The 15,659-nt window shown below is 47.6% G+C and overlaps 1 protein-coding gene across 3 annotated transcripts in view; it reads left to right on the top strand.

The window, feature by feature from the left end:
* mylka (myosin, light chain kinase a) overlaps positions 1–15,659 on the top strand; it is a 46,155-nt gene that overhangs the window by 22,823 nt on the left and 7,673 nt on the right. For all 3 annotated transcript variants that reach the window (XM_076263573.1, XM_076263572.1, XM_076263571.1), the window contains 13 exons: positions 2,250–2,387; positions 2,937–3,134; positions 3,357–3,603; positions 3,842–3,919; positions 4,341–5,131; positions 6,401–6,517; positions 7,363–7,431; positions 11,765–11,812; positions 12,276–12,400; positions 12,763–12,913; positions 14,947–15,249; positions 15,384–15,416; positions 15,512–15,602. In XM_076263573.1, the coding sequence (XP_076119688.1) occupies positions 2,250–2,387; positions 2,937–3,134; positions 3,357–3,603; positions 3,842–3,919; positions 4,341–5,131; positions 6,401–6,517; positions 7,363–7,431; positions 11,765–11,812; positions 12,276–12,400; positions 12,763–12,913; positions 14,947–15,249; positions 15,384–15,416; positions 15,512–15,602 (2,389 nt within the window). The remainder of the gene's footprint in view (positions 1–2,249; positions 2,388–2,936; positions 3,135–3,356; positions 3,604–3,841; positions 3,920–4,340; positions 5,132–6,400; positions 6,518–7,362; positions 7,432–11,764; positions 11,813–12,275; positions 12,401–12,762; positions 12,914–14,946; positions 15,250–15,383; positions 15,417–15,511; positions 15,603–15,659) is intronic.

Raw genomic sequence — 15,659 nt, 5'->3', positions numbered from 1 at the left:
TGGTTATTTTAGGCCTAGACGTACAGTACTGTAGCATTAAAGGAAACATCTGCTTTCTGCATTCTTGCGTGCATCTCGTCTGTCGGTGCAAAGGTTCAGTTCTGAGTGGGTAAAAATGTGAAATACCATCAGTTTCCCACACACACGACCACCAAGCCAGTCTGCACTCTGCAGTCTCTCCTACATACAGTACAAGAGACAGAGAAGAGGACACGTAAACATTGAACAAATAAAGAAACAAATATTTGAAGTTAAAAACGTACTATTGTCTCTTCTATTTTATAGCATGTTTTTCATGACTCTGAGTGTGGTCTTGAAGTGGGCTGCTGGGTGCTTTTTTTAGGGAAGCATGGGTGCATGCACGGTCATAATGGCTGTGCCTGTACTGAGCAAACTCTTCTGAAAGTGAGTGAGAGGAGAGGAAAGGTCTGAGAGGCTACACTGGAGCTCAGCTGTCTAAGCAGCGGTGATGGGAGCGAGCTGGAGCTGCTCGATGTCCAATAAGCCCCCCCCCCCACACACACACACACACACACACACCCTCCGTGGCATTTGGGCAATGTATACAGACGATGGGCCAGAGTTTATGGCAGCCCCCCAGCCCTGTCCCAAAGGGTCTTGTGTGTGGGGGGGGGGGGGAACCTGGAGCAGTGGCACAGAACGGTGTACCATACATGGAGAGCTCAAACCGGAGAAGCCTCCCGGTCTCTTTCTCTCTCTCTCACTCTCTCACACACACACACACACACACACACACACACACACACACCCACCCACCACACACACACACACAGTGGTGGTTTCCACTGTGAAGAAGAAATAGCCTCCTTTTTTTAGCCTGGATAAAAAAGTAATCATGAAAGCTTTCAAGAATGCCAGGGATGAGAAATTTATTCATTATAGTTTTTTTGAGTCTGGTTTCCATCTTCTGTTTTCTGGTATCATCTTAACAGTTATGATACCTCGGGGAAGATCTGGGAATGTGTTTCTGTTTCAGAATGAACTTGACAGTGAGTTTATATTCAGTTTCATCCCGAGTCGATTAATTTGATCCCACGCTTCTATGAGTCAGTAAACTTGGAAAGAGTGCCACCTTTTCCCTTCAAAGGCATGGAGTACTGCCTTGGAGAAGATTGCCCTAGCACTTGCACACTGAGCATGTCACACAATGCTAAAAACATAGCCTTTTCACTGTTGTAGTTGGGTCTGATTGAAAGAACTCATGCTGAGGTTGCATTCAAACGAAGTATGTAGGTTGTGGATCCAAACTCTGAACTCCCAAAATATCTTGTGCCGTCTTCTCCAGCATAAATAGGCCAAAAAGTCATTGGCGCAAAGCTCATTCAGTGTCATTAACAATTAAGATTCTACGAAATCAAAACGAGAGTCTGCTAGGAGTCACTAAGTGCAGCTTTAATGTGATTTGGCCCTCTCGGAATGATTTCTGGCTCGGTGGATGCATGCTTATGGCTCACTGCATCAGGTCACACTTGGGCAGCCTGACTGCTGTAATGTCTTAATGGCCGTCGAGACACTGTCCATGCGCCTCACCAGAACGCTGCTCCGAGGATGGTATTACACTGTGTGTTTTCCCAAAGACAATAACACGGAGGGCTGCTTATGACATTACGGCATGCTATGTGTCCTCTCCTGGACACTTGTTTATGCATTGGACGTGCACTGGGAGTGGGTTGCCAGAGAAAATAAACTAAATCTTCTGTAACTGTTCGATGGCACACTATCCTGGAGGGGAGGAAGCATGAGAGAGAAAAGAGAAAGAGAGAGCGAGAGAGAGAAAGAGAGAGAGAGAGAGAGAGGAGATCGAGTTTACCCACTGTAGTCCCGTGGCATGGTGAATGCATTAGTTTCCCCATACTGTATGAGATGGTGGCCAGCTGATATTTTGATGTTGGAAACGTCCGAGTCTTTCCCATCTGATAGTGCCGGTCTCTGGGGACGTGCCCTCAGGGAGGACATGTGTACACTGTATATTCCTGTATCTGATGTGCCAGAAATAAATCACACCCCATTTACCCACTCCACTCTGTGTACTTCTTGTGACATTTCAGTAATTAATGTTGATGGTTATGATAATAAGAATAATCACTGTGACAGGAGAAAAGGACACAGTGGGATAAATGGATGCCTCTGCTTTCCACTTCACTCTGACCTCAGCCCACAGTTGTATTCGAACTAAGTGAGTTATTTTGTCTTTACCACAAGTTGACTGACCATTTGTTCAATTTCAGAGAAGCCAAGTGTCAAAAGGACTAAAGCTACTAAAGCGGTTGACCCAAGTAGACCGTCCGCACCGGTGTTCCTGAGAGGCCTGAAGGACCTGAAGGTGATGGACGGCAGCCAGGTGATCATGTCCGTGGAGGTGGCAGGTAGGCGGCCCTCTCCACGTAGCATCTGATGCTAACTGTCACTGACCGCCATCTCCTAAACTGGGACGCTAAGACCTGTGGCTTTTGTTCTAAAGAGTCTGTTTGCTTTGCTGAGTGGTATTTCCTCTGAGGCCTCTGGAGATGAGATGTTGTGGAGCACTCTCACTGTGTGCTCTCGTTTCCTCCCAGTGAGTGACCTGAGGGCATGATTCCTCTCAGATTATTATATAATCTCCCAGACTTCCTGTGTGTGTGTGTGTGTGTGTGTGTGTGTGTGTGTGTGTTTGTGTGTGTGTGTGTGGTGTGTGTCAGTGGGAGATGTCACATCTGTTCCTTGGTCTCTTAATTTCCTTGGGACCCTAAAATGTCAGTTCACATAGTAAAATAGTCATTGATAGCTTTAATACAACTGTAGGTGTTGATGTTTGCCTCAATAGTAGCTTGGCATTTGTCATATGTCTGTTTAAATTCATCCTTCTTAACATCTTGACTGGACTGACACTGAACTCTTTAACTAATCGAATGCCCTTCACCTATACCATTTCCTAGGCAACCCTCCACCAGAGGTGGTGTGGCTTCACAATGGCAAAGAAATCCAGGAGTCCGAGGACTTCCATTTCGAGCGGAAGGGGGGCGAATGCACTCTGTTCATCCAGGAGGTGTTCCCTGAAGACACGGGCAAATACACCTGTGAGGTGTGGAATGAGGTGGGAGAGGCGCGCTCCGAGGCTTCTCTCACTGTGCAAGGTACACATGTCCACTCTCTTCAGTCCCTGGCTGGTACCTTCCGCTACCGCCCTAATGCATGCATGCTGATTAGCTGATACTGTGTTTTGTTTATTGACCCAGGTGCTGTGATGGGCTGTGGCCAAAAGCCTCTGTGATTATTGAGCTCTCTTAATAATGGTCATTTTCTTGTGGCAGCCTTCCTCATAGCCTCTTCTGTTCTGTGCTGTGTGGGTGCTTTAGAGCCTCAGGACGGTGTCCAGCCCTGGTTCATCACCAAGCCCAAGTCCATGACAGCCAGCCTCGGGCAGCACATCCTGCTGTCCTGTGCCATTGCGGGGGACCCTTTCCCTGAGTACGTGTGGATGAAGGATGGCCAGGAGGTGTCAGCAGGGGCGGACTTTGACATCCTGCAGAAGGAGGACGTGGTCTCCTTGCTCATCAGGAAAGTGAGGCTTCATCATGCCGGGGACTATGAGATCTACCTGAAGTAAGAATACAAAAGACAAATACAAAAGACAAATACAAATAAATCCAAATTGTTTCTCTGTTTATATAAGACTTGCAATAGTTTACATAAAATTATCTCATTGTGCATTGGTCACCTTTTTAAGATTTTCAAAATTAGGATCAGACAATCAGTCATGTCAATTGTCCATAATGTGCCATAGGTCTAAAACAATGACTGACATGTTTTCTGAACAATCTGGTTTTCTGTTGTCCTGCAGGAACAAAGTGGGAGATTGCAGTTGTGTCGCCAGCCTGCTGGTCACTGAGGGGAGCTCCCCGGGAGAGCCTCAGAGAGAGTAGGTCCTCAAGTGAAGAGTGCCTGAGCTGGGGGTTATTTTTAATGCACCTCCTGCCCCCAGATCCTGGCTCTAAGTCAGACTAATCCCCGAATCTAACCAAATAAATTGTTGACACTACCTCCTCCAGATGTGCCATTGTTCTGAAGGGGAAAAGGAGCTTGGGGCCCCCACTTAGACCAAATTGCCTTATATGGTTACTGAAGTCATCTCTGATGTAACTGTGCCTTTGAATTGAACTGTGCTCTCCCCTCTCCATCTCTAGTTAGGTCTCTGTGTGTGTGTGCCGGCCCGTCCACTCAGGTCTCTCTAACAGCCTCTTGTTTTGTTTTTGTTTCTGTTCCCTTTTTTCTGCCCCCCCCCTCTTTCCTTTCCTTTGCTTTCCTTTCCTTTCCTCCTCTTCCGGTGGGTGCCGATGCAGAGAGGGTGGTGGGCCTGTGGGAGGAGTGGACAGGACATTGCAAGCCAGGGGAGGAGGAGGAGGAGGAGGTGCGAGTGAGGGACACAGCAGTAGCCGCAGCACCAGAGCAGCACAGCAGCAGCAACAGCAACAGCAACAGCAACAGCAGCAGCAGCAGGGACAGCAGCAGGAGCAGCATCAGGAGGAGGAGGAGGAGGAGGAGGAGGAGGCCAGCGGCAGCAGCACGCAGGGACTCCTGAAGCGGCGCGTGGAGACCCGGGAGCACCGCGAGGACGAGATCCGCCAGCTGGAGCCGCGGCAGCTGGACTTCCGCACAGTGCTGGGCCGCAAGGTCAACACCAAGAGCGTGTCCGAGGAGGACCTGAAGGAGATCACTGCGGAGCAAATGGACTTCCGGGGCAACCTGAAAGGACAGGTGCAGCCCAAGACCCTATCAGAGGACGAGCGCAAGGGCAAGGCCCCACAGCAGGTTGACTTCAGGTCAGTTCTGGGCAAGAAGGCCCCGCCTGCTGCTCCCCCCAAGCCCCTGGACAAAGGGGTCCTGGGAAAGAAGCCGGCGACCGGCATCGAGAAGAACGGTGAGAGCCCAGCGTCCAACTGCGTGGACGAAGGAGAAGGGATTATGGCCAAGACGCCCGTGTTCATGAAGAAGCTCAGCGACCTGACCGTGCTGGACGGCCAGCGGCTGCATCTGGAGTGTCAGGTCAGCAGCATCCCCGCGGCCACGATCACTTGGACTCTGGAGGGGAAACCCATCAAGGCGTCCAAATTCATTGTTTTGGCCAACGAGGGTGAGTACTACGGCTTTTTTTATACATTGTGTCGATCGCATTTGCAACAATTTGAAATTATGACCACTAAGACATCCAAGAAGGTATGGAAGCAGAATAGCACATCCAGAACCCAGACACCATATCTGCTTTCAGCATTGTTTTGTTGACCTGATGCTAGAGCTACAGTAAGTTGCTCCGTTAAGTTTAGCTCTCTTCCAAAGTTCCTCAGTTCTGAAAACCTAGCCGACTCCCTACCCTTACTTAGTGGCTTCTGACAGTAGTGGCTTCCATGAAAAGAGGAAAATCAGATCTCCCAACTGATGAAGATGCCCTGTCATCATGGCCACTTTATTCTGTCCTCTGTGCAAGTAATGGTTCTCCCCATAAAAGCGAGCGCTGTGTCATATCTACAACCTGTTATTGCTGTGGTATAAATAGGAGGGGTTATAAATAGAGGACTCCCTGGTTGGGCTCTCCTGGGGACCACTCTGCCAGGTTCACAGGCATCCACAGCTACAGTAACTGGCTCTGCTGGGGCAGCCCTGGATCATGTGTTGATGGGTGAACCAGCTTAGAGGGGGCCTCGCAGAGCCCTGCTTGCCTTGTTATGACATTCTGGTCATCTGGGATAATAGTTTGTACATAGTGGACATTCAGAGTCCAGAGATAATTAAACAGTGGATGAGAGGGAAGCAGTGGTGGCGACAAGGAAAGGATGCTTTCACATTATATACTGCTTCCTCTTTGGCACACTGTTGTGTCTTATGCAATGTACAGCATATTTATAGTGTATACTGTTGATTTGTAAGTATACATAAGCTTGAACATGAGTTCCGTGAGAGACAAGCCGTTGAGTTTTCAAACAAAGCAAACTAAGTGAAGGAAATCTTGGCTCCCATCACAGAAGAAGTGTCGCAAGATGTATTACACAACACTACACTATGTGCATGGCGAGTGCAATGCCGCCTCCCAAGAGGTGTTGTGTCTGTACTTTGGATGTCTGTTGTCCACTTTCAGTTTCTGCTGTTCGTTCCATGCATAGTTGTGTGTAACTGTAGCATCTGTAAACACTCCTCTCTTCCCATAAACATACTGTTAGCATCTCACCATGCCAAAGCCCCAACAGTTGTCCCCTCGGAACCTAAGTAAACTTTTCTGCAGAGGAAAGGGTTGCTTCTCATTTTGTAGCCTGTGTGTGTGTGTGTGTGTGTGTGTGTGTGTGTGTGTGTGTGTGTGTGTGTGTGTGTGTGTGTGTGTGTGTGTGTGTGTGTCTGTCTGTCTGTGCAGGAGGACGCTGTTCCCTGACCATTAACAAGGCCCTGCCGGAGGACGAGGGCCAGTACACATGCCGGGCAGAGAACGCGGGCGGGAAGGCGGAGTGCTCCTGCGTGGTGCTGGTGGACGGTGAGTGCCCCAAGTGTATCTGTTCTCTCCCCAGAGGCCCCAAGGCCAGGAACTTCCTGCAATTACACTCCGCCGTACAATTACCCGTCCCTGAGCCAAGCACGTCGCCCTGCCCAGGCCTGCTCCTCACAAACACAAGCAGGGCTGCTGCTCCTGGTGCCATGAAACAGCCTCTTATTCATTAGGAAACAACTGCAGCTCAAAAAAGCTGTCAAAATGTCTTAAAAGAGCATATCATTTGGTGCCAAATATTTCAATGGAGTGCAAAAGACATTGACCTCTTTTTGGTATTTGACAACGGTATTTATGCTTATTCAAATATACATGTTTCTGTATTATGCTTGAATGCCTATTTTCAGTTCCTGAGCCGTGACAGAGCCCATTTCCCATTAGGGACCAAACTCATTTGAAGGGTAGATTCATGACAGGAGTCGTTGTAAGAGACAAGATTCCAGGGCCTGTAGGACTAGGTCATGTAAAACTAAACTGACATTAATGGTGTTGCGGTAGCGTTTGTTATGAGCCAAAAATATATGACCGGCCTGTAGTTCAATGCTGGATTTAGAAGAAATATAGTGGCACTGTAGCCTATGAAGTAGTCCTTATTGTATATCTCACACAGTATATATGTGTCACTTGCCGGGCCTGTTAGCCATCACACTGTCACTGCAAGCCATTGTACTAGAGGATTGCATGCAGTATATGTTTAAATGCATGCACAGTACATAAAATAGTGTGTGCTTTTGCCATTGTATTTGCAGTGTGTAAAATTCCTCTTAGCAAAGGATAATGACTTCACGAAATATCTCACATGTATCTCCCTCTGTTGTCTCTCTCTGCTCCAGATCCTTCGAACAAAAATGCCTCACCAGCTGACAAGAAGACCAAGAAGCCCTCCGCCCCTACCACAGAGAGTGAGTTTTCCAAAATATGCGCTTCCTCATGTCCCAAAAAGGAGCGCCGTGGGATCTCGGAGCCTTTCCCACTGCCGCCACCCGGCCTCTGTGTGAGCGGCTCTTTATAGCACGCAAACAAGAAGGAAAATATTGTTCTGACCTGAGACACGCTCATTAAGTCTGTCCGTCCCATCTGCAGCGGCCTCACCACTGCGCTGAGGCTGCACACAGAGCATGTATCATGTGCGCGCTCTGAAGAAGCTTAGGGTTCACACTGGTGTCCATGTCAACACTGCAGCCCTGAAACTTTATCTGCAAAGCCGCGTTTTGCAGCTCCTTACAAGGAGCGTCTGTTAAATTTATGCTCCTTTTTGGGGTTAGGGCAAAAGAGGTGTTTGCCGCTCAGATCACAGTAATCTTCCCGTGCTAGAGGAAAATATTCATGAGTTATGTCTTATTTCCTTCTGCATTCCTTTTATGTGAGATTTAGTGTTGGGTACATTAATGTTGGGATGCCTGTAGCAAACCTTGCCCTGTCCTGTCCTTTCTGGAGGAGCTGATTTAGCTTCACTTAAAAGTCCCACGCAAGGCTAAAAAGCATGTTTAGTTTACCCTTCCTCCAGCTTTCACAGTTTATACCCTAGCCACCAGCGCTTTTGTCTACTTAAATGTTTGAAAGAGCTGACTAAGTGGTGTTTTACTGTACTGGACACTTAGTAGAGGTATGTTTGGAAGACAGAGAGAGAGAGAGAGAGAGAGAGAGAGAGAGAGAGAGGAAAAGAGAAGAATAGGTAAAGAGAGAGGAGAGGAGAGGAAGCCCTTCTGCATGGCTACCCTGCTCTGCTCACTACCCCTCCTCTCCTCAGACTTCCTTGTAAGGCGTGCGTCCTGGGCCAGCTCATTGAGCAGGCTGGCCTTAATACTCTGGACTTCAGCAGAAAACCTGCCAGCTTTCGGTTATGCTCTCCTCCAGCTGGAATGTGTGCCTGATCCAAACGAGCCTTTTCCAACAGGACCTTAGGGCGGGGGGGGGGGGGGGGGGGGGTACAGTGTATTTACCAAATGCAACAGGTCCAGGATTGACATGAGAAACAGGCTTGATTAGTCATGCGCATTGAACATCACAACAGGATGGATTTACAGCAGATACATCTTTGTCAAAAATTTGGCACATTTGCTTTTGTCCATGCAGGCTATGTATGGCTATTAAACACAACTGATCAGGTCACGTGGCCTTTGTCAGAACCTCAGATTTCTGGTTATTAAGCAGCTTGATTTGCCTTAATGCATTTGCAGCAAATTCAATTTATACTGAATGGTGCATGCAAGGGGGAATAAACAGTCGATGGCGATCCAAGCCAGAATTTTTGAATAATGCTTGGAGTCTCTGTTGTGGTTAGCAATAAATGTGCCTTCAATTTCAACAAGTGTCTGGGTTCAGAAAAGAGATCTTACATTTCAGGCCGTTTTGAAAGCTTTCACAAAATCTAATTACACATTCTAAGTGGATAGCCAAACAGTCCCCCCCCCCCCCAATTGTTCGGTGGAGATGACAAGCACGGGGAAACGTGTGAAATACTTAATGCAACACAAACAAGCAGTTCCTTTATCCCTGCTGGGAAACACTAACCCCGGCCGAATTTATTTCGTTTTTACCCGGAGGCCCTCTCAGCAGCCAGGGATCCGTCCAGGGTTCAGAGTCCACTCAGCCCATCTGGGTGCATGACCGACGCTGAACCCACTGCAACCCTGGACTCTACCTCCCCACCCCTACCCCCTCCCAGTAAGGCTGCAGCCCCCTACTCAATTCAACATAATTCTGCAGGAGTCCAGGTCCCTTCAGCCCCATATACACAGACAAACCATGTCCAAACCGCTTAAACAGGCCCCCCATCTCTAAGCACATTGTTGGCCCTTAGTATGGAAGGCCCATCAATTTGAATGACAGCATCAAATCACTTGAGAGATTGCCTTGAGAGTTTGCACACATAAAAATGTGGCTACTTTAGTGAGTAGTAGCAAAGCTCTTAGCACATGAAGCTGTTGTGATCAGATCAAGCATTTGCAATGTGGTGGTCCCACACAGACCAGACTAAAAACTGGAATAGGAGGTCAGGTCCCCTCAAAAATTGGATGTAGCTGTGGTGAGCAAGGGTTTTTGGAGGGCTAAAGGGTGGCGTATCGTTGGGTGAAAGTGTCGGTTCTGGTCGGACGAATTTTTGACAGCTCCAGTAATGCTTGAGAGGAGCCCTGGGGCCCGGCAGAGCACAGCTGACTGAGCGCACCCTGGGTGCACCGCTCCAGAATCACCGCATCCGTAAGCCGATAAGCCCCTCAGCTCCAGCAGGGCAGACGATGAGGAGCTTCTAGCATGCGCTGTGACCAGAGAAAGCCACAGAGGGATTGTACCAATGTCCACTTCGTGGAGGACAATGGCCCCTCTTCACAATTGCACCTCTTCTCCTGGTTAATGTGCTGTTGCTTACGTTGAATGTTCAGGATTTGAAGACATGTGTGTGTCTCGGTCACAGTATTAGTGAGGTTAGCATCTCTCAGGATTGATAGCAACACAAAAATGTGCTGACTTGCATGTCATCCCACATCTGTCCTTAATTCTCGAGAGCTCGCCTGTGGTCAGGCCGTGATAAAGTTGTGTGTTTGCACAACCGCTATAGGACGACATCTTGGAAATTTTTTATTGCCCCGATGTCAAAAGACCCCGGCGGGCCGTGGCACTGAGTTCAGCTGTGTATCTTTTTGAAATCAAAAACTGGAGATTGATGAGGAGGAGGCAGACGTCACTGCAGAAGAACGTGCCGAGCACTGTATCATTTTTATAGCGCTGGCCAGACGCTTTCTGCTGCCTCACTCTGCACTCTCCTTGGACAAACGCATCGTCTCCCCAGGGCCAGATGATTTGCTACCTATGTGCCCCCTGTTGCGGCAGCTGTAGATGTCCTCTCGCAAAAGTCTCCCTCCTTCTCTCACTCTCTCTCACCCCCTCTCTCACTCTTTTCCGTCAGTGTCCTTTGACCGTTCTTTCATTATTATCATTCCATTGTCCACAGTTCTAACACATTCTTCTCAGAGACATGAAAAGACTACAATCTCTTATAGTTCTTGGAGCACTCCAGACCATGACGGTGCAGTGTATGTCAGATTTAATGGACCTTCTTCTATAGGATCAAGGGCCAGTCTGGTTTAGGCTTTTTGTCCTCTCTGTGACTCCATATCTATTCCTTATCTGAAACTATAATCAAACTATAATTATAATCTCAAAATACAATCAAAATGGTACCAATTATGTTATAGCCACCGAATGTAATATTTTTGTAATCAGAACTAATACAATTGCTCAGTTGGCCGTAGCTCTCTAAACAGATGTTACTGCCATGCTTATTATATGTGTGTATTTTCTTTTCAAATGACACAATGTGTTTGAGTTTTATTGCAGTCTGCACGGCAAAGTTAATTTGTTGTTGAGTTTTGACATGGAGCTGTATGTGGGATTGAACCGAGTGCTGAAATAGTTTTGTGTTGGAAAAAGGATGTTTTTATTTCCACAGAAAGAGAGCACGATGGTCTCTGAGGCAGAAAGAGGGGAGGGGGGTGCGAGGGCTGGAGGGGGGAAGGGGGGCGGGGGGATTGGATTGGATTGGGGGGGGGGGGGGGGGTTGTTTGGCATGACTGATGACAGAGTCGTCCTGAGCTTAAAGTTTAATTGGTTCAGATTAAATATCCTCTTTGCTGCAACCACTCAGCCTTTTGCATTAAGCAGTTTCGCCCGGCACGTTGTTTCTTGACAGCAATCAAATTCGAAACAAATAGTGCCAGGGGGCGATTTCCTGGATACTTTGGGGCCTATTTTTAGTATGACCAAAAAAGGCAAATACTGGAGACCATAAGCACACACCGGCCGGCCCTCTCCCAGGACATCCACAGTGTAGCTGCTCCCTCTCCTCCCCCTTCCCCCCGGCTCACTTATCAAGCACACAGGAGTTTATACTTGCTTTCCCATATGCTCAACCAGCCTCACCCGACCAAGCAAACGCATTAGGGCTCCATAGGCATTTTCCGTCTGTGGAGCGCTCCAGCTAATGCTGTGTGTTTTCCCATGATGATCTGACAGGCAATGTTGAGGCTTGCCAAAAATGGCACACATATCATTTATCTTGTGAGCGCATCAAAAATAAATCAGTATAATAATAATAATCAATATCAATAATAATCAACTCTTCATCAATTTGCTGTTTTGATAATAGCGTATTCTTAGCCTTTGTGTAACAGACTGTTGTTTTAGCCTCTGCTGTGTTCCCATGAAGTAAATGTGTGATGTTTCCTCCTCCTCCAGACGAAGCCAGAATAAAGAAGCCCCCCTCAAAAACAGCCTCTAAACAAGGTAACACTCTACTCAGTCTGTAGCATCCAAGTCTGATTTGTGAAATATGCTCATGTAGCTGTGGTCATAGATGGTAGCTAGCCACATGACTCACAGTGAATGGAACCCCATAGACACCTACAGACCTCCTCCATGCCATCCAAGTGAAGTGACCTCTGAGGGGTCTTCCATAGGTTGTCCATCAGGGCTCACACATCCACAGCAGCTAGGCCAGCCATGTGGTGTTTGCTGCTGCTGTTGTGTGCTGGTGTGAGTTTAGGCCTGGACGACCACAGACCAGTTTGAAGTGACTGTGGGAGCCATCAGTGGAGAGATGGGGAGTCTGTGCTTTCAGTAACTGTTTGAGTGATAACCTGAGACGTTAGGAGACTTGTGTCGTGTCGTGTGTGTGTGTGTGTGTGTCTGTGTGTGTATGTCTGTGTGTGTGTATGTGCCCACTCTTTGGTGCTGTCTCTGTGTGCAGGCCCCCCTCAGATCCTGGAGTTCCCTGATGACATGAAGATCTTGGCCGGCCAGCCAGTGGATATCCTCTGCAAGTTCGTTGGAGCCCAGCCCATCACCTGCACCTGGCTCAAGTTCCGCAAGCCGGTAAGAGTGAGCAAGTGAGCTCCAGAAACACCCCCCCACCCAACACACACACACACACACACACACACACACATCTTAGTCCTGTCCATGTGATCTGCCAACGTCTGGAAAACAAACATTCCACTTCCATCAACAGGTTTTTGCGGCTGTGTTCTCCACAAGGCTGGATGCCCAGATTTACTGAGGCAATTTTGCCTTTTGTAAACACAATAACAAACTGTGGCTGCACTATTTGTTGTGCTTGAATTATTGGTTGTTGGCGTTAGGTTTCCCTTGTGCTTTGGCTATTCCAAGAACTCTAACGGCTTATATCTCATGCTTCTGGACACACTGGGCATTCATCTCGTTGTTCTCCTCCCCAGATTCAGATTGGCAAGACGGTCATTGAGACCAATGAGACGTCCAGTAAACTCTACATCCCGGAGAGTCAGGATGAGGACTGCGGATGCTACACAGTGGAGGTCAGAAACAACTATGGCATGAGACAGGCTGCACTCAACCTCACCATTGTTGGTAAGTAATGCTTTATTACTAGAGGAGTTTTTGCAAGTGAAAGATCCTGAAAATCCTGATTGATTATTGTTTTACAACATACAACAGGCAATATGCAATTCAGGGGAACACAACAAAGAAAGCTAATGGAGGATGGAAAATGGTGGAAACTACAATGTGCATGTATAAGAATGAGCTAGAAGCATTATTTTAGAATATTTTTCGTACTCCTTGAAAGACCCCATGCATGTATGAAAAGCTTCCCCAGTATGAGTATTTGTGAAGTTCTTTATGTATTGCTATAAATAGTTTATAAACACCAGAGGAGAGCAGTATGTGGATGGCACTTGAGGGTGGTCTGAAATCACATCATTCTTCCTGAATTACCGTGGGCCGTGTTGCGTGCCAGGCGGCAGGGTCCTTCTCAACGCTAATCCAGCCTTAGGGTGTTCCTGTGCTGTTGGCTTGAGGAATGTGGTACACTAGGTGCTCAGAGGTTTCTCTGGAACCTACTCTCAACAGGGCTCTCTCTCTCTGTCTCTCTCGCTCTCTCTCTCTCTCTCACACACACACACACATACACACACACACACACACACACACACACACTCAAATCTCCTGTGGCCTTTTAAGGTTCTGGGTTCCCATCTGCAGCTCACCCCCAGACCTCTAGAAAGGAGTGGAAACTGTGGTGTTTTGAAACTTATGTTTCACTGAGCAGCGTAAAGTTATGACGCAGGGGGCAGGGGGAGGGAGAGTCAGAGAGAGAGAGAGAGATAGAGAGAGAGAGAGAGAGAGAGAGAGAGAGAGAGAGAGGGAGAAGTGTGGCTAGGAGTGGATGCATTTTCCACCTCACCATTCCCACTGTCTCACAGCCTGCCACTGACATGAGTTAAACAGTGAGAGCCACTTCATTGGAGGTGCTCCACTTTCCACAAGCCATCGGTCAACAGTGCAGAGATGTGAGCCACTGGCCAGATAGGGGGAAGCCGTTCCCATTCTTGTGACTCTTGTGAAGTAGGCCCCCAGTATCGGGGATTTCTGGAGCAGCTCCATCCATTATTATGCCGGTCCCCATAAATGGCCTGTTTATGATGTGCCTCCCTCCCTCCAAGAGCACTATTAACACTTCAAAGAGACCACGAGACCCTGGCTTAACGGCAACGCAGCCACTTCATTGCTTGTTAGTTAGTGCATTTGAGTGAATGTTCTCCTCCCCTTTCTGCAGTGAAATGCATCCTGTCTGTCTGAGTTATGAGAGTTCATACAGTCGGTGCCTAGCAGGCGAGCAGTGGTTTATAAGGTCAAAGGTGAATCCACTGAAAAATCAGATTTGTCCACCACAGATTACGCTTCATAGGGGGATATATAGATAGATAGATAGATAGATAGATAGATAGATAGATACTGTAGATAGATAGATAGATAGATAGATAGATAGATAGATAGATAGATACTTTATTGATCCCCAGGGGAAATTCAAGAGCAAGAGTGGAGGTCTACCTACTCGCATGTACTGTGCTTTCAAGGGAGCATACTGTAGGCAACAGCCTCCACTGAGCAGCAGTCAGTTCAGCAGTTATGTAGGTCTGTCCTCTCCACCACAACAGCTGTGCGGTGGTACCACAGGGGAGCTGACATTTGTGAGGCAGAGGGAGCTGTATATGTCCCCCATAGATAAACTCATTGTGTTGTTCCAGGTGTCTGAAGAAAAAGATGTTTGTCTCTATGGAGACTTCTGACATGTTCACAAGCAACACCTGGTTTTATAAAGCTAGCTACTATGTCTGCTTTGTCATTTTTATGTATCTTATGTGAGACATACAAAATGCTGTTAAGATGTGCATGTAAACTGCACCACTGAAAGCACAAGGTGGATTGAGATCTCTGTTAAGGCCTCAACGTTAACTTTTTAAAAGTGGTTAAAAGTGGTTGCCAGCTTGGCAACCAGGCATGAGGTTTTGGTTGCCAAATCTGGTTGCCTTGTAACAATTTGGTAGCCAAGGGCAAGCGGGCAACCATTAATGTCGAGCCCTGCTTTCTGTGATTCTCAGACAAACCTGACCCCCCTGCTCGTGTCCCCACCATCTCGGAAATTGCCAAGACCACCCTCACCCTGCAGTGGCGCGGCCCGTCCTACGACGGTGGCAGTGCGGTCCAGTCCTACAACCTAGAGATATGGGATTCTGTGACCAAGAAGTGGAAGGACCTGGCGTCCTGCACCAACACCTACTACTACGTCCAGAACCTCACAGCAGACCGGGAGTACAAGTTCCGCGTGCGGGCCATCAACATCTATGGAACCGGGGAGCCCAGTGCAGAATCTGTCGCGGTTACTGTGGGAGTTGAAGAAGAAGGTGAGCTCCCCCTTGTGGCCAATTTAGGAACAGTCTTCAAATCAGCTGGAGCTCCTTAGACAAGACCAAAAATGTACTGTTATAAGGAGTTGTTTGTAACAGTGTTTTGTTTTGTTTTGTTTTATAATGAATAGAGCCAGAGGAGGAGCCTGAGGTATCCGATGACGGTATGTGCCTACTTCAGATATGAACATTTTTTATATGTTTATATATGAGAGACCATTGTGTTCACTGTAAATATGTTGTGGCATGGTTCTTTTAGAAAATGAGAAGGTGCCAGACTATAAAACGGTGTCCATCAAAACTGATGTGAATGTCAAAGATCTCTACAACGTAGAAGATAGACTAGGAGCGTAAGTATCAATGTTGTTGTTTTGTGCTTAAAGTGCTCAAAGACAGAACGCCCACAT

The sequence above is a fragment of the Alosa pseudoharengus genome, unplaced genomic scaffold, assembly GCF_046254945.1.
Source record: "Alosa pseudoharengus isolate Yale_2024_CS ecotype anadromous, Long Island Sound unplaced genomic scaffold, YU_APseudo_1.1 YU_APseudo_1.1_scf_3, whole genome shotgun sequence".
Classification (NCBI taxonomy): Eukaryota; Metazoa; Chordata; class Actinopteri; order Clupeiformes; family Clupeidae; genus Alosa; species Alosa pseudoharengus.
This window is presented reverse-complemented; position numbering and strand designations above follow the sequence as displayed.